General features: G+C 34.7%; 2 protein-coding genes, 1 long non-coding RNA gene and 1 pseudogene across 5 annotated transcripts; 2 read left to right on the forward strand and 2 right to left on the reverse strand.

Moving 5' to 3' along the window:
* Positions 1–4,151: 4,151 nt before the first annotated feature.
* LOC104745373 (T-complex protein 1 subunit eta) lies at positions 4,152–8,202 on the forward strand. Its single transcript, XM_010466583.2, has 14 exons — positions 4,152–4,266; positions 4,369–4,629; positions 4,830–4,955; positions 5,053–5,256; positions 5,685–5,854; positions 5,945–6,080; positions 6,397–6,513; positions 6,621–6,740; positions 6,820–6,918; positions 6,994–7,083; positions 7,360–7,447; positions 7,538–7,626; positions 7,764–7,838; positions 7,920–8,202. Exons 1-14 carry the CDS (start codon positions 4,252–4,254, stop codon positions 8,001–8,003), a joined length of 1,674 nt encoding a protein of 557 aa, XP_010464885.1. The 5' UTR covers positions 4,152–4,251; the 3' UTR covers positions 8,004–8,202.
* A 53-nt stretch (positions 8,203–8,255) lies between these two features.
* On the reverse strand, positions 8,256–10,265 carry LOC104745395 (E3 ubiquitin-protein ligase PUB24). Of its 2 annotated transcripts, XM_087489670.1 has the most exons (3): positions 9,969–10,156; positions 9,764–9,878; positions 8,256–9,466 (listed from the first exon to the last, which is right to left on the reverse strand). In XM_087489670.1, exons 1-3 carry the CDS (start codon positions 10,107–10,109, stop codon positions 8,412–8,414), a joined length of 1,311 nt encoding a protein of 436 aa, XP_087345796.1. In that variant the 5' UTR covers positions 10,110–10,156; the 3' UTR covers positions 8,256–8,411. The 2 variants fall into 2 exon arrangements, with proteins under 2 accessions (XP_087345796.1, XP_010464915.2); XM_010466613.2 differs by having other exon boundaries at positions 9,764–10,265.
* Positions 10,266–11,828: 1,563 nt separating this feature from the next.
* On the forward strand, positions 11,829–13,446 carry LOC104748141 (F-box/kelch-repeat protein At5g51250 pseudogene; annotated as a pseudogene). The gene has a single exon (XR_015582774.1). The product of XR_015582774.1 is annotated as an F-box/kelch-repeat protein At5g51250 pseudogene (transcript).
* A 125-nt stretch (positions 13,447–13,571) lies between these two features.
* On the reverse strand, positions 13,572–16,736 carry LOC104772005 (uncharacterized). Its single transcript, XR_015582995.1, has 4 exons — positions 16,500–16,736; positions 15,714–15,780; positions 14,558–14,610; positions 13,572–13,908 (listed from the first exon to the last, which is right to left on the reverse strand). It is a non-coding gene; the product is annotated as an uncharacterized LOC104772005 (long non-coding RNA).
* Positions 16,737–17,820: the final 1,084 nt, after the last annotated feature.

Consider the following 17,820-nt stretch of genomic DNA (forward strand, 5'->3'; position numbering starts at 1 on the left):
TTTCTTTTTTTCCCCTCTCTTCTCTGCACGATCATTTATAAAAAAATGATTTTTAAAAACAAAATAAAAAATTTCATATATAGCATAATTTTATTGGACATATGACTTGTGCTTGATAGGATAAAGATATTAAAAAAAATGAGAAGAAAGTGGAGATTGTGGAACAGTTTAATCTGCCGATAAATTATATTTCACACATTAGTAAGATTTTTCTTTTTTTTTGCTCTCTCTTCACTGCACGATCATTTGTAAAAAAAATGATTTTTAAAAACAAAATAAAAAAACTTCTAATATAGTTTAATCTTATTGGACATGTGACTTGTGCTTTATAGGATAAAGGATATTAAAAAAATAATGAGAAGAAATTGGAGATCGTGGAACAGTTTTATTTGCCGATAAAACCTATTTCACACATCAGTAAGAATTTTCTTTTTTTTTTCCTCTCTCTTCTCTGCATGATCATTTGTAAAAAAAATTGATTTTTAAAAACAAAATAAAAAGATTTCTGATATGGCTAAATCTTATTCGATAGGTGACTTGGGCTTTATAGGATACATGATATTAAAAAAATGATAAGAAGAAAGTGGAGATCGTGTAACAGTTTTGTTTGCTGATAAAACCTATTCTACACATGTCTGCCGATAAAACCTATTTCACACATCAGTAAAATTTTTCCTTTTTTCCTCTCTCTTCTCTGCACGATCATTTGTAAAAAAAAGAATTGATTTTTAAAAGCAAAATAAAAAAAATTCTGATATGGCTTAATCTTATTGGACAGGTGACTTGTGCTTTATAGGAGAAAGGATATTATAAAAATGATGAGAAGAAAGTGGAGATCGTGGAATAGCTTTATTTGCCAATAAAACCTATTTCACACATCAGTAAGAATTTTCTTTTTTTCCTCTATTTTCTCTGCACGATCATTTGTAAAAAAATTGATTTTTTAGAAACAAAATAAAAAGATTTATGATATGGCTTAATCTTATTTGACAGATGACTTGTGCTTTATAGGATAAAAGATATTTTAAAAAATGATGAGAAGAAAGTGGAGATCGGGTAACAGTTTTATTTGCCGATAAAACCTAATATACACATCAGTAAGTTTTTTCCTTTTCTCTCTCTCTTCTCTGCAGGATCATTTGTAAACAAAATGATTTTTAAAAACAAAATAAAAAAATTTCTGATATGGCTTAATCTTATTGGACAGGTGACTTGTGTTTTATAGGATAAAGGATATTAAAAAAATGATGAAAGAAAGTAGAGATCGTGGAACAGTTTAATTTGCTGATAAAACCTATTTCACACATCAGTAATATTTTTTCTTTTTTTCCTCTCTCTTCTCTGCATGATCATTTGTAAAAAAAATTGATTTTTAAAAACAAAATAAAAAAATTTCATATATAGCATAATTTTATTGGACATATGACTTGTGCTTGATAGGATAAAGGATATTAAAAAATGATGAGAAGAAATTGGAGATTGTGGAACAGTTTAATCTGCCGATAAATTCTATTTCACACATTAGTAAGATTTTTCTTTTTTTTCCTCTCTCTTCACTGCACGATCATTAGTAAAAAAATTGATTTTTAAAAACAAAATAAAATTTTTTCTGATATAGCTTAATTTTATTGGACATGTGACTTGTGTTTTATAGGATAAAGGATATTAAAAAATGATGAGAAGAAAGTAGAGATACTAGATCAGTTTAATTTGCCGATAAAACCTATTTCACACATCAGTGAGATTTTTTCTTTTTTTCCTCTCTCTTCTTTGCACGATTATTTGTAAAAATAAATGATTTTTAAAAACAAAAAAAAAATAATTTCTTATATAGCATAATCTTATTGGACAGGTGACTTGTGCTTTATATGATAAAGGATATTAAAAAAAATGATGAAAAGAAAGTGGAGATTGTGGAACAGTTTAATCTGCCGATAAAACCTATTTCACACATCAGTAAGATTTTTCCTTTTTCTCCTCTCTCTTCTCTGCACGATCATTTGTTAAAAAAATTGATTTTTTGAAAACAAAATAATGTTTTTTTCTGATATGGCTTAATCTTATTGGACAGGTGACTTGTGTTTTATAGGATAAACCGATAAAGGATATTAAAAAAAATGATGAGAAGAAAGTAGAGATCGTGGAACAGTTTAATTTGCTGATAAAACCTATTTCACACATGAGTGAGATTTTTCCTTTTTTTCCTCTCTCTTATGTGCACGATCATTTGTAAAAAAAATTGATTTTTAAAAACAAAATAAAAAAATTTCTTATATGGCTTAATCTTATTGGACAGGTGACTTGTGCTTTATAGGATAAAGGATATTTAAAAAAATGATGAGAAGAAAGTGGAGATTGTGGAACAGTTTAATCTGCCGATAAAACCTATTTCACACATCGGTGAGATTTTTCCTTTTTTTCCTCTCTCTTCTCTGCACGATCATTTGTATAAAAAATTATTTTTTAAAAACAAAATAAAAAAATTTCTGATATGGTTTAATCTTATTGGACATGTGACTTGTGCTTTATAGGATAAAAGATATTAAAAAAATAATGAGAAGAAATTGGAGATCGTGGAACAGTTTAGTTTGCCGATAAAACTTATTTCACACATCAGTAAAAATTTTCTTCTTTTTCCTCTCTCTTCTCTGGACGATGATTTGTTACAAAAAAACTGATTTTTAAAAACAAAATAAAAAGATTTCTGATATGGCTTAATCTTATTGGACATGTGACTTGTGCTTTATAGGATAAAAGATATTAAAAAAAAAATAAGAAGAAATTGGAGATCGTGGAACAGTTTAGTTTGCCGATAAAAGATTTATGATATGGCTTAATCTTATTAGATAGGTGACTTGTGTTAGGATAAAAAATATATTCAAAATGTAATAAAGAAGAAGTCAATTGTTTGATTTTGATTCCAAGTGTTAATGGTCTGTAGTCGTTATGTCAATCATTCTCTTTCTTTCTTACACACATGCATAAGCATAACAATCTCACAACGAATCTACGCCAGCAACAATTTATGTATAATCTCATAATGGATAGAAATGCGAACTAAAGTAACTAGTTGTGAGAACAGTCTCTCATATCGTCAAACAATATCTCAGAGTCTTGTATCACTAATAGGTAAGAGAAAACGTCGCTGTTATAATGTTTCTAACAGCGACCTACCGAGAGAAAAGGTGAAGTGATCAGTGTTGTTGGACGCGGAGAATAACAGCGTTTAAGAAGATTACAATCCGGTAGACTACGATCAAACCTGGTTTTTGTATATAATTAAAATGAAGTTAATATTTGATGGTACACCGTACCATCCTTAAGAGGAAGCTTTCTCCGGCCACAAACTACTTCTCCTTTATTTTAGCATGTGATGAATCGGTCACTCTCAATCTCTCACCCTTTGTTTTGTGAATGAGTTAGTCTAATTACAATTCCGTTTGTACTTTGAGCCCAAGTAAAGGGACAATTTATATGATTCGGCAAAACACTCAGGAATTTTGATAAAACGTACGATAACGGGGATGTATTAAACGGATAATGAGGTAACAAGAAGTTAGAAGTCGTTCCACAAGCAATTCGGAGTTTGTTCAATTGTAGATGTATTGTTTTAGATCTTTGTGTTAAGGATACGCCCGTATCATGTCAAGGATATGACAGTATCATACCATTACTTCTGCAATATATCATTTACTTGTATATTACCTTCCATAGTTAGCTCTATCTCGACTCATGTATATATATATCAAGCTGTAACCTCTTCTGAATAATAAATATAACAAGATACACAGTTTACATGGTATCAAGAGCCACATCGATACTCCTCTAAAATTTTTCTTTTAGTAGTCTACTTAAACCTTGTAATCGTATCATTCAATAAATAAACAACAGAAAACACTTTTCTCCCCATCACGATCTCTGAATCTTCAGGATCGTTTTTAAAAACAGAGTTTTTTAAAGACAAAAAAAATATCGAAGGGTCTACTAAGTTGAGGAGAAATTTCTGACTAGCTTTTTTTTAATTTTTCCAACTATTTTAAGAGGGGTTTGTTTGTCGGGGCCATAAACGCTGCGTTTTGAGTGAAATTATCGGTTCAACCGGCCGGTCCGGTTTAAAAATCATCGTTCGATCTAGTTGCTCCTTTTATAACACAAGACCTAAACCCTAACTCCTTCTCTCTCTCTCTCTCTCTCTCTGCTCCATTTCTCTCACTCTCTTCAAATCTACAAAGCTCTCTTCACGCATCGACAATGGCGTCGATGATGGTAAGTCGCATCTACTCTCTCTCTCTCTCTGCTTTACATACATATATGTCTAAGTCACTGACTGACGCGCCGCTACTTTGTGGTTTGGATTCGTGAGCACAGCAACCGCAGATCATACTGTTGAAGGAAGGTACGGACACTTCTCAGGGAAAAGCACAGCTACTGAGCAACATCAACGCTTGTACGGCGGTTGGAGATGTGGTTCGAACCACGCTCGGGCCACGAGGTATGGACAAACTCATTCACGACGATAAAGGATCCGTCACCATTTCCAACGATGGTGCTACTATCATGAAGCTCCTCGATATTGTTCATCCTGCTGCTAAGATCCTCGTCGATATCGCCAAATCCCAAGACTCTGAGGTCTTGTTTGATTTCGATTTTTTTTCCCAATCTCGTTTTTTCAAAAAACTTTCCCAATTGGATTTTGTGTGTCCCATTCTGATTTTGACCTAATTACTGATCCAAATCTTGGATATATGAAGTCCGATCCAGTATTCAGATCTTAGAATGCGTGATTTAGTTTATGAACTCTGAATGTTCTGTTGTTTGGTTGGTTATAGGTGGGTGATGGGACAACTACTGTTGTTCTTCTTGCAGCAGAGTTTTTGAAGGAGGCTAAGCCATTTATTGAGGATGGTGTTCACGCTCAGAATTTAATTAGGAGTTACCGCACTGCTTGCACTTTGGTTTGTATTTTTCTTTTTCGTTAGTACAGTTACAAGTTTTTTTTTTAATTGTTGGATCTTTTTAACACCTTAAAATCACTACTCTTTATTGATGTAGGCAATTGAGAAGGTTAAAGCACTCGCTGTTAGCATTGAGGGGAAGAGTGTAGAGGAAAAGAAAGGTTTGTTGGCTAAATGCGCTGCTACTACTCTTTCATCTAAGCTTATTGGTGGTGAAAAGGAGTTTTTTGCTACAATGGTTGTTGATGCTGTAATGGCTATTGGGAACGACGATAGGTTAAATCTGATTGGGATCAAGAAGGTAAACTCATTTTTGTTTTTTATACTTCAAATCTGTTGTGTTTCTTTCATTCTTTGGATTTCCGGGAATGTTTTAAACTGGCTTTGCATATTATGTCAATGAATGTTTTTGTGCTATGTTCTGTTTATCTTGCGACTTCAATTCTATCTATCAAGGGATTTCTACATGGCTATTTGCAATCAAATAGAATGGCATTTTCGTGTTTTCTAGTTGCAATCTTGTACCAAAAATGGCATATCTGCTGCATTCTGCCTCTATCCATTGCATTTCATTTCTACTAGGTCCAGTTAAATTTGGGGCAGTGTGAATTGGCTTAGTGCTACAGGGTCCATATGATCCAAGTCAAGTTATAGACTTTCCCATTTGTGCCTATACTGTAAAGCCAGGTTAATTATGCATCTAAGCTAATGTCATGATTTTCTCTGCAGGTTCCTGGTGGCAATATGAGAGACTCTTTCCTCGTTGATGGTGTAGCTTTCAAAAAGACATTCTCATATGCGGGTTTTGAGCAACAGCCAAAGAAATTTCTTAGCCCCAAAATTCTCTTGCTTAACATTGAATTGGAGTTGAAATCTGAGAAAGAAAACGCTGAAATTAGGTCGGCATTCTGGCTCTTTATGTTTATTTTTTTCCCTACAATGAAGAATCTTTTAGCCTTATTTGACTTGGCTCCACCCATTGTTCACAGGCTGTCAGATCCATCACAGTACCAGTCAATAGTTGATGCAGAATGGAATATCATTTATGACAAGCTAGACAAATGTGTTGAGAGTGGAGCAAAAGTTGTTCTTTCTCGACTGGCTATTGGTGATCTAGCTACTCAGGTTTGTTGATATCTTTTTTTCTATTCTTCTCATCTACTGGTGGATGTGCTTCCATATTCAGTCTGAATACTGACGTCTCTCTGTATTTCTTGTTAAATCATTTGGCAACTTATAAGCATGATTACATTGGTAGGTTAATACTCTTGCAATTCTCAGTATAAGACTATTAAGCATGAGCAACACTTCAAAGTTGCAATTGTATGTTCGTTTGCTCTTGTCAATCGATATTGTTCACTGCGGTACCTTGCAATTTGATGTTTCATTTTCGTATCACTCAAGAGTGCTTGACTGTGTTTTACTTGGCTTTTTGTTGCAGTATTTTGCGGATCGTGATATATTCTGTGCTGGTCGGGTGGCAGAAGAAGATCTTAACCGTGTGGCTGCTGCAGCTGGAGGAACAGTTCAGACAAGTGTTAACAACATAATAGATGAGGCCCGTGAAAAATGATTTTCTTTGCTTGCTATTGGATAAGCTTACTAGCTTTCAGTGACTTGTTGATTTCATTCATCTGAATCAAAGGCTGTTTTTAATCTATGCAGGTTCTTGGAACTTGTGAGATTTTTGAGGAAAAACAAGTTGGTGGGGAGAGGTTTAACATATTCAGTGGTTGCCCTTCAGGCCGCACAGCAACTATTGTCCTCCGTGGTGGAGCTGATCAGGTATACATCAGATATTGGAAGCTTCATGAATATAAACTAATCAGCATAAATATGAATTCCTTTGAAACATTAATCGCAGTTCATCGAAGAAGCTGAGCGGAGTTTACATGATGCGATTATGATTGTGAGAAGAGCTGTAAAGAACTCAACTGTTGTTCCTGGAGGTGGAGCTATAGATGTAAGTGTCCTCCATTCACTTTGGTTCAGTATTTATGTTTTGCATGTAGGGTTGAATCCTTCCTCCTGGTTGTAGATGGAGATAAGCAAGTACCTGAGGCAGCATTCTAGAACAATTGCTGGGAAGTCACAGCTATTCATCAACTCCTATGCAAAGGCTCTGGAGGTACACTTCCTGGTTGGATTGGATGTTTTTCTTTTGTGCCTATTAAATTCTGAAAAACTCACAAATTTGTCTTATATGGGCATATAAAGAAAAAGAGTTTTCGAAGTGTTCTGTTTATTAAGCATTACAGAGAAGACGTATTCTGTTCGCTTGTTGTGTATAATAGGAGTTTAGTAAACAACTTATAAGGATCTTTGACCCCCGGGATCTGAAATTTGTTGGTTAACATATGATACACAAAAATCTAAATTCACACTGGTTGTGGTGGTACTGCAGGTTATTCCACGACAGTTATGTGACAATGCTGGATTTGATGCAACTGATGTCTTAAATAAACTTAGACAAAAACACGCCATGCAAAGCGGTGAGCCTTCTCTCACTGTCACAAGCTTGATATATTAATCTTTTGATGGGCAGCTGCTTAATGTCATTCATGATATCTGTGTTATAACAGGTGAAGGAGCTTCTTATGGAGTGGACATTAATACTGGTGGAATAGCAGATTCTTTTGCTAACTTCGTCTGGGAACCAGCAGTTGTGAAGGTATTTCAAGATTCTCTTAAATTTCACTCTCTTGTCGTTCTTCAGACTATTGTGCCAGTGATGAATATGTTTATATCTTGTGTGGCTATCTTTTATTGAAAAGTTTATTGATTGTTTGATTCCCGTTGTTCTGGCAGATCAACGCAATAAATGCTGCGACTGAAGCGGCTTGCCTCATTCTAAGTGTGGACGAAACTGTGAAGAACCCTAAAGTATATAACACATGCTCTCATTTTCTTTTGTATGTTGTGATAATGTGTATATATTGTTTTGATAATTGTTGTACATTGCAGTCGGAGAGCGCACAGGGAGATGCTGCAGGTGCAATGGGAAGAGGACGCGGTGGAGGTCGTGGCCGTGGAATGCGAAGGCGATAAGCTCTGTCTCTTATGCCAAACTTGTGGGATTCTCCTCTAATTTCGATTTTGTTGAATTTTGGTTTTGGAGTTAAGAAGGCTATTATTGGGTGTGTGTATTTCAATTAGAATTACTTGTTGGTTATGTCTGTCTATACAATCTGTGAAACAGAAGTTTTAGAGTGGTTTTGGTTACACTTAAAGAATTACATTTGCTTAATCAGATCTTGACAAAGGATGAATGACTGTATCGCTTAACTTTATGCATCATTATTTTGATATAATAGGTCGATGGAGGATTTATTGAATGCGTACACTTGAATACACCGAAATCTCTATGGTGAGTATTTTAATTTAATTATGTAGCTAAAGTATGTGCTGTGCCCGGCAGATTATAAATATTCTTGATCCGAGTACACAAGAGGAAAGTTAAACACCAACTCGTGACTGGAACTCGTTGAGTTGATCTTTGGGTGAGGAGCTTAGAAGCTTAGTAAGTAGATTCATATCAATACATGGAAACTTCTTCCACTCATCAAAATGATCTTTAAGTATCTCTCTAGCTTTCTCCTTCAAGTTCAGACCACAATCCAGTCTTAGAACGTTACAGAGCTTCTCCACTGCCCCAACATTTACCAACTCTTCCACAACCATGTTTTCTGGCGAGAATTTTGAGACAGTGCTTAGGATAGAGAGAGCTCTATCGTCTGCGGCAGGTGAAACCCTCAGTAGCCGCTTTGTCACAACCGCGATTCCACTCCTATGAGCAAGAATCTCGGCTCTACCGTTCGCGCTACAACATAAACGAGACAAAACTCCTAACATAAGTTCTGTGATTCTCTTCTCGCCCGAGTAGCTTATTTCGAGTTCTATGAGTTCATAAATTGCACCTAGATCCACAAGGATCGATCGGTTTCGACTCCACGAAGAAGTTTCTAAAAGAATCATCAGCGCGGAGGTCACAGCTTGTTTGATGACCAAAGTATGATCAAGTTTCGATGGTTCCGTTTTTCCCAAGCTAGGCCTTGAAGATTGCACCGCATCTCTCACGCTAGGGCTCGTCCGGTTAAGACTATTTACTACATCCTTGAGAAACCCTATGATCCCTATGAAAACCTCGGGATTCAATCTCTCCACAATATGAGAGGAAGTGTATTCAGTTAGATTCCTCAAGAGCAAGATCGTGTACGCCTTATTGAAGAAGTCTTCTTGGTGTAAAACCCAAGTCAACGCTTCCATGATTCGATCGTCTTCCATCAAGATTGTTTTTGCGTCGTTTGATGGAACACCGATCAAGTGAAGAAGACGAAGAGACTCATCTAGCCCTTTGATATGACGTCGTCCTTCTTCATCTTCTTCGCTAGTGCACTTGACTACGAACAAGATCAAAGACTTATGTACGCCAGCTTCACACATCAGTCTCCTGTTATTTCCTTCCATAGCCAAAACTTCAAGCTTGTGCAACGTATCTTCTCTTTCGAAGGCTATACGATTCAAAAAACCAAACCAAAATTGTTAACCTTATACTGATCAGTAGAAAAAAACTAACCGAGCTGAACTTAAATTTGATCTATTCTAACCGAACCTAACTAATTGAGTTTTCTTTTGGACCACTCTATCTAAGTTTACGTCAAAAAAAAATACTACTATTTAATTTCTTAGAAATAGTTATTACTTTGACATTTATTAATCCAAAAGCGAAAATACTATAAATTTGTAGCTCTAAACCGAACCAAAATTAATCCAAATAACCACGTAATTCGAAATAACCGGGTTCCTACCTTCTTGGCCGAACTTTTTAAGATTCTTGATCTCCTGGACAACATTAGGTTTGCCAGGAGGAGCTCGAGGTGTAGAGATTCTAACGACGCCACGAGTCTCGTTCTCGACGCACCACTGCTGGATGAGACGGCGAAGCATGTGGTTAGGAGTAAGATCGGAGTCTAAAGGAAGAGGTTGTTTCGTGACGGGACAAGAGGAGGGCACCTTTTCGAGCCATTTAACGATGCATTGACGGTCGTAAGTGATGCCAGAAACGGTCGTGACAGGATCTTTCATGATCTCAAGTGAGATTGGGCAGATAAAGTAATTAGGGATCTCGACCTCTTCCTCCTCTTCATGATCCATTTGACGAGAAAACGTATGAGTTTGTAATGATATATATGTAGACTAGAGAATATTTTTTATTAGTAAAGAAGAAGGAGAAGAAAAACATGTGGTGGAGGTAAGAGGTGGCGGCTCCGTTTACTTGAGCAGAGACTAACGGTTTGTTGATTTGTCAACGCTTTGAATTTCCACTAACATATGTTTTTTGACAAAGAATATTCATTATTAAACACATGAGACGTGTATGTTTTAATTGTCAATGAAATCATGCACGTAACTGACTTTTTTTTTTTTTTTTTTAATGTTTCTTCAAAGAATGTGTACTCTAATGCTATGAATGTTCTGATCTATGATGTTCTTATAGTTTTACTTGAGACTGGAAGTTACTCTGATTCATAATCAGTGTTTTTTTTGTTGAAAAATCAAAAGTTGGATTGTGAATTCATGCATTTGCAAAAACCCAAAGTTAGTGACATTATAGTGCACGTTCTTTGTATTCATAACCTTCTCTATATAGTCACAGACTTGGTTGGTCACATAATCAACATGTGACTATCACTTTTAGTCACACAAAGTTCCCATTTGGCATCATTTTTTTCAACCATCACCCTAACTAGATGAAAATCGAAATCAAAATACATGTAAGACACAATCTTATTAGAGGTGAGCAAAAATAATCACAAAAAAAACCTTAATTAGGAGAGGATCTGCCATGTTGGACGCATTTAGGGGAACGCATTTAGGTATAGGTCAACATTATTTTCAAATGATTGAAATAGAATTACTTTTTTTCATAAAACTTAATAGTGACCTTTTCTCCCCAACAAGCAACAATATCAACTACTCTCTTGCTCATTAGAGCAATTACATCATCCTTTAATCCTTTTATGCCTAATCTTGCGTAATTTGGCGTAAATATGAGATTCCTCACAGTTTTGAAGTTTCAAAACTGATGATTCTCTTTTTCAAGTGATCCGATGAATAAAAATGTAATATTTTTTACTTAGTCTTCCTCTCCTTCTATATGTTAAAGAATTTCTCGAAAAAAAATATTTTAAAAAAAATCAAATTGCTATATGGTATTAGGCAAGTTTGGTCCAATATCCAAACGTATGTATATAAAAGAAATAATCTATAAAATTTGTTATTATTAATTAATAAAATTTGAGTTTAACAAAAACATATATATAAAAATAGTTAAAAACGTTTTCTACTAGGCAAGAAAACAATCACTATTACTATTTATTTTGTTCTTTCTAATTTGGTATTTTTTAAAACTCCCTTTTTGTCACTATTCCTATATATTTGTTGACTCTTAATATGAAACAAACAAAAAAATTAAAATTCTCTGAGATATAATAAGATTTTTACCTTTACTAACCAAAATACCACTCCATCATAGATTTCTTAATCCACTATTCCACTCCATATATTAATTGTACTATACAATTAGCAATAAAACATGTTTGTAACTTAATGAATACACTTAGACCTTCTTCCTCATCAACACAAACTCATCAAGAGTGTCTTTAATTAATTTTATTTATTAAGTATTAAATTAATTTTGTTTTTGGTTGTGTTCTTGGCAGCGTTCTTTTTGGGAACTATTTCTTTGGACTATTTCCTTATACACATGAACCCAATAAAAAGTCATGGAATTTCGTAACGGCCCATAAAGCCCAACAAAGGTGTTATCTTCGTGTACTTAAGAGAGTAAGCGACACAGCACCCGCCGCGGGAACCCAAATAGGAAGTTAATTCCCACTGAATATGTTCTCAAATGGAGAGGAAAAGGAAATGAAGAGTAAGAGGAAGAAGAAGACAACGCCGCCTGCGCTTACGACGAAGAAGAAGAAGAGGACGAAGCCGTCAACGCCCCAATCGGCCCTAATCCCTTCACTTCCCGATGATTTGATATTGAGCATCGTCGCACGCGTCTCAAGATTGTACTATCCGATTTTATCCCTCGTCTCCAAGAGCTTTCGATCTCTCGTAGCTTCACCGGAGCTTTACAAGGTCAGGTCACTCCTGGGCACCACCGAGAGTTGTCTCTATGCGTGCTTCAAGTTCTTGTCTGGTTTTCGTTGGTTCACCCTCTGCAGGAAACCTGATCATCATCAAACCCTAACCAACAATGACGAGGAGAAGAAGACATCAACAGCAACAACAAGTGGGTATGCTTTGGCTTCAATCCCAATCCCCAATACCCCTTATTCTGAATTTGCGAGTATGGTGGCGGTTGGTTCTGAAATCTACAACATTGGCGCAGAACAACCCGCGAAAGCCTCCTCCTCTAGCGTATTTGTTCTGGATTGCCAGTTTCACACGTGGCGCACCGCTCCAAGCTTGCCCGTGGAGCTGCATCGTGTCTCCGTTGGCGTCATCGATGGAAAGATTTATGTCACAGGATTATGCCATGATGACGATCCCAATAATAATTTGAAGGTGAAGAATTCACTCTCGCTTTTCGACCCAAAAACACAAGCTTTGGATCCTCAGCCCTTCCCCTGCCGTGAGACAGTTGGTATGTTTTGCCGCCACAGTGCATCTATTGACGGAAAGTTACATGTGGTGGCTCATAAAACGATGGCTGTTTACGATGTCAAGGAAGCTAAATGGGACGTACTCTCTAATCGATCAATGTATTATGGCATGATTCCTAATTCTTATTGCCAGATAGATAATGTTGTCTACTCGGCTTCTCCGGAATCATTCAGATGGTATGACACCGAAGCAGGAATGTGGAGAGTTTTGCAGGGTTTGGTTGGACTACCCACGTTTCATCGTGATTCTGTTTTTAGATTGGCTAATCTTGGTGGAAAGCTAGCTGTTATGTGGGAGACGGTATATTATTACACCAAACAGAAGAAGATTTGGTGTGCGGAGATTGCGCTTGAAAGGCGCAGCAGCGCAACTTGTGAAATTTGGGGGAAAGTTGAGTGGTTTGATCATGTGCTTACCCTTACTACATCCGGTCCATTTGATGAATTCATCAGTGTTATTGCTTCTACCGTTTGATGGATGGATGTGTCGCAAGGCTTCAACTTTTGTGTTCTTTTTGGTTATTTGGAATGTGAGTGTTCTTTGTAAGTGTATGTGATGTGATAGACCTTCCAATGCCATATACATATGGGAGAATAAAAGAAGAGGACAAATTAATGAAACCTGGGAGTTAGTGAGGAGTCATGTGGAGTAAGGAGGCTCACCTGTAACGAAGTATTATTGAGCTTAGATTTGTATTTGTTTAGTTTATTTACATCAGTTCGTTTTCGGTGTTGTTTACACTCGAAGCTACTCTGATTAAATTCATAGTCGGTGTTCTGATTTATTGAGAATCAAAAGTTGGATTGTGAATTCATGTATTTGCAAAAGTTGGATTGTGAATTCATGTATTTGCAAAAACCCAAAAAAGATTTTTCACATCTTTGTTAGTGACATTATCGCACATTCTTGGTATTCATAACCTTCTTCAGGGCCAGCCCGGATCAGAAGCCCAACAAGCATCTGGTATATATTAAATTGAGTGCCGTTGTTTCAAGAAGTTGGCGGTAGTGTAGTTGGGTAGATGTCTATCTTCGTTTTTAAACATATCTATACTATTAATTGGGGAGCACACTTAGGAATACAAAAAAAAACAAAAAAACAAGTATGCCATACAATGCCCCCACGTTGGAAAAAAGGAAGAACAAAGAAAAAACTAAATCGAGGGCAAACTGGTAATCCTAATGAGTAAAAACTCGCGGATCTTACATGATCCGGGCTAAACTTATTCGGATCGTGGATAGATAAGAGAGTTTCCAAACAATGACTTCTTAGAAACCTGTAAGCAAAAATAATAATTAAGATAATATAAATATCAACATTTTAAGGAAATAAATACAAAGATCATTACCCGTAATCAATACCATAGCTATTATTACGGAGCATTACTCAGAAATCCTACCTAACAAACGAGTCAATATAAAAACTATCCATATTTAAATTCGAATTCAAAATAAATTATTCAGTTAAAATCTCGAATATTTAATCGGACTCAATCATCTCCCATAATTAATTACAAAAATATTGATCGATCCTGTAATTTAGGAAACTAATAAAGTTAACAATTTCATCGTTTAAAATTTCTACTAATTAAAATCTTAACAATAAAAAATAAACCGATCAATATTAAATCCTACTTGAACATCCAAAAATTATTTAGCAAAAAAAAAAACATCCAAAAATTATCATACGAAATATACCAATAATTGATTTCGCAAATAAAAAAGATATCAATCATTTGAAAATATTTTTAATATCATACCAAAACGTATTGTTCCTCAATTCATTGCGAACGATTAGGAAATCTAAGAAAATATTATCCTTAACTGATTCAAATCAAAAAATATATATGGTAAAGATTTAATTACCTACTTAATCATGAAATGCTATAAATACATGCTATTCATGAAGGCTGAATTATATAATACCTTTGTACTTTCTTCACTTTGTTTACGGCTTCAATCGAAAATGGTTGAGCTTCCTGCAATAACAGATTTTAATGGAGAATTCAAGTTAAAATCATTCATACTTGGAAGCAGTACACCACTTACTCCAAATAAACCATAGAAATCATTTGGTACGATGCTTCAGTAAGCTTATATTAGTAGTTTGTTTTATTTATCATATTCGTTTTTCATTAGTTATTAGTTTATATGTTTCTTTATATGTACTTTGCAGGGAACCCTGATTCATGCCACTGTTAAAACAACAACTCATCAAGTTTCAGAGAGTTATTGTTCCTGGACAATGGAGAATAAGCAACTTAATGATAAAATCAATCAGGATGAGAGTGATGAGAAAGATGATGTGATGATCACAAAGACCAAGGCCGAATCACTTAATGAGGTACTAATATATTTAAAGCTTTATCTTTTTAAATAATCGAAATAAGTTCCTAATCAGATCTTATATTCCTAATCAAAAATTTACAATAATTTGATTGCAAAGACCTATCTTTTCTTGGTGTGTGTTGAAAAAGAAAATTTGTGGGATGGTAAGAACTCCTACATGGTTTCCAAGGTACTTTTAAAGGATGGCCTTCTAGCAGAAGAAGTCATTGATGATTCAGCTGAAATGGTGAAACCAACTACCATTTTCTCTCGTGATCAGGTTCTAATACTATCTTATATTCTCTGATGATCTGGTCATTGTCTATAAGCTAAACAATTGAATTTTGCCTAATATCAGGTTTCACTCGCCTTGACTTATTTACAAGAGACTTATGTGTCAAGCACTTCCACATCTAAAGATGATGTGATGATGACAAAAAACAAGGGCGAAACAAAAACGCTGATGGGAGTTAGGTTGAGAAGAAGTGATCTGGTTTTAGGTTTTGATGGTGAAGTTTGGTTATTTTACTTGATTTCTTGCGTTAAATTTCATTTCTAAGACTATTCTTTGGTTTCTTTGTTGAGTTTTATTTTGTAATGCAATGTCATAAATAAACAGATGAATAATTTTCCTACTCTTTTTCTTTGTTTTTCAATTAAGTTTCACCATCAGTTTTTCATCCTACTTATGCCTATATAGCTAATATGAACCACATGAGTCTAATAATATTCGATTATAGTAATAGTAACTAACCTGTTGAGATGATGGGTGCTCTCCTGTTTCGGATTTTTCCATCTTTTACTTCAGTATAACAGACCGGCTGTAAAATGAATCAAACCGTAAAAGTATTATTATTATATGTATAATTACAGTGAACAAGAAAAATTGTTTGAAAACTCAAGTTTCTGAGTTTAACCAATGTAAACATACAATTAGATGGTTCATTGGTTTTACCATATCCTATAGTATACTTTCATGTTTCAAATGCACTTACTAGATTAAAATATAGTTGAACTGAACGCAAAAAAAACTCAAAATTCTTTCCTATGATGTTTTGAATGCACAAGGTGAAACAATGGCGTGGAAAATAGAAACAACCATCATGTAGCCATTACATAAAGAGCATACAAATTTTATTCAATATCAATCAAGGACGTAAAGTAATTTGACGGGCCAATAGCAACATATAAATCTATTTACAAACTTATTAACTATGAAATTCTTTTACTTATATGAATTCATATACTGAGTTTCAGCTACAATTTAGCTTTGTCTGTGTTTCTTTTTCAATTGCTAAGGTCGCTGAAACCCACCAAAAGTGAAACAACAAAACCCACAAATCTAATTCAGCAAAACTACAATAAACCCATGAATTAAAAAAATTTATAGAAATTTTCCAAATTTGTAGAAAACAAAAAGGCTAAAACTTGAATCTTTGAATTGAAGAAAGTAATGCATGGGAAATAGAGATGAAATTGAAGGATCAATAACAAATAAAAATCGAACAAGGGTTGTGTATGCTCGGATTACAAGCAGTACCTTGAGCACGTACAATAGTGCTAGCCTGAGACTTATCTTCAGAAGCACCAGATCTAGGCCGCATACGAGGTGCCGGAAAAAGGGTTGCTCGGAGTAGGAACTGTTGAAATCTCATCTTTGATCAATCATGTGTCAAGAGAATCAAGCATGAGAAGAAGAGAGTTAGTAAGAATAATTGCAGAAGAAATCATTGAAAGAAGAAGAATCAGCGAAGAGGAGGAAGACGAAGAGAAGAACAAAGCGTGGTTTTTGTGTCAACGAAGAAAGGAAGAGGTCAGATGGGCCAGAAGCAAGTCAAGGCCCAATTAAGATTGGGTTTTGTTAGTTAAGGCAAAAACAAAGTCAATGTCTAAAAGTAGTAAGTGTTTTTACAAATCCGTTATTTGTTCAAACCCGTTAGTAATTGAGTTTCATACAAATTGTTGAAAACAGAAACCTACAGGTCCTACACTATGAAAGTTGGTATTCGTTTAATCAATAAAGCAATAGGTCATAAGGTTCATGGCGTTATAATTGTTTTAGAAACAATTTTAAATATATTTGAAGTTTCTAAATTTCAACTGATTTGTTTTTGAAATAATTCATTTTACTAAGTTCATATACTTCTATAGTTACGCGACGAGACAGGTCGGGGCGGATTTCCCAGGGCGGGACGGGTTTCCCATTCCAAAATAGATATGTCTTGATTATATACGTAAAATAACTCAAACTAAATCTGAATCCAAATCCAATTTAACACTTTAATCAAATTGTTAAAAATATTTGGATTAGTTTATAAAATACACAAAACATCATTTGACATTTTAATATAAATTATTTAAATTTTGTATTTTAAATATAATCCCGCACGTATGTGCGGGTCCGAATCTAGTTCTTTTATTAAATACTAAAACCTTTTTTTTTTTTTTTTAAAGCAATAATCACCTAAAACTTCTACATATTTTGGTAGTCTCTTCTGAATCTTCTCCACCATCTCTTGAACCAGTTTCTCTTTATTTTCATTCAATCTTTGTTAATTTCTCTTCTTTCAAATATGTCTTCTTCTATTTTAGATTTACAAACTAAAATTAGAAATTATATTGAAAGTGGTGATAATCTATTATTTTGTGGTCATTTTTGATTTGAATCTTTTTTGTTTCCATGTTTGTTTTCTCATTCTAAAATCTAAAAAATCTAATTTTTTTAATCTAGTTAATTCTTGTTAAAAAAACTCATTTTCAAAAATACTCTATTCTCAACCAAAAAAATTTAGAAATACTCTATTTTCATAAATACTCTAGAGGATCTTGGTTCTTATCACCGTCAACATAGATAGCCGCCC

This window comes from Camelina sativa, chromosome 15 (assembly GCF_030686135.1).
Source record: "Camelina sativa cultivar CO46 ecotype springtype chromosome 15, ASM3068613v1".
Taxonomy (NCBI): Eukaryota; Viridiplantae; Streptophyta; class Magnoliopsida; order Brassicales; family Brassicaceae; genus Camelina; species Camelina sativa.

Excerpts from the sequence above, each read along its gene's own strand:
- LOC104745395 (XM_010466613.2), bottom strand. The coding sequence starts at position 10,109 with ATGGATCATGAAGAGGAGGAAGAGGTCGAGATCCCTAATTACTTTATC. Across the intron at positions 9,467-9,763 it reads TAAAAAGTTCGGCCAAGAAG|CCTTCGAAAGAGAAGATACG; the intron begins GTAGGAACCCGG and ends TGAATCGTATAG.
- LOC104745373 (XM_010466583.2), top strand. Across the intron at positions 7,084-7,359 it reads CCTATGCAAAGGCTCTGGAG|GTTATTCCACGACAGTTATG; the intron begins GTACACTTCCTG and ends GTGGTACTGCAG. Across the intron at positions 7,839-7,919 it reads AAACTGTGAAGAACCCTAAA|TCGGAGAGCGCACAGGGAGA; the intron begins GTATATAACACA and ends TGTACATTGCAG.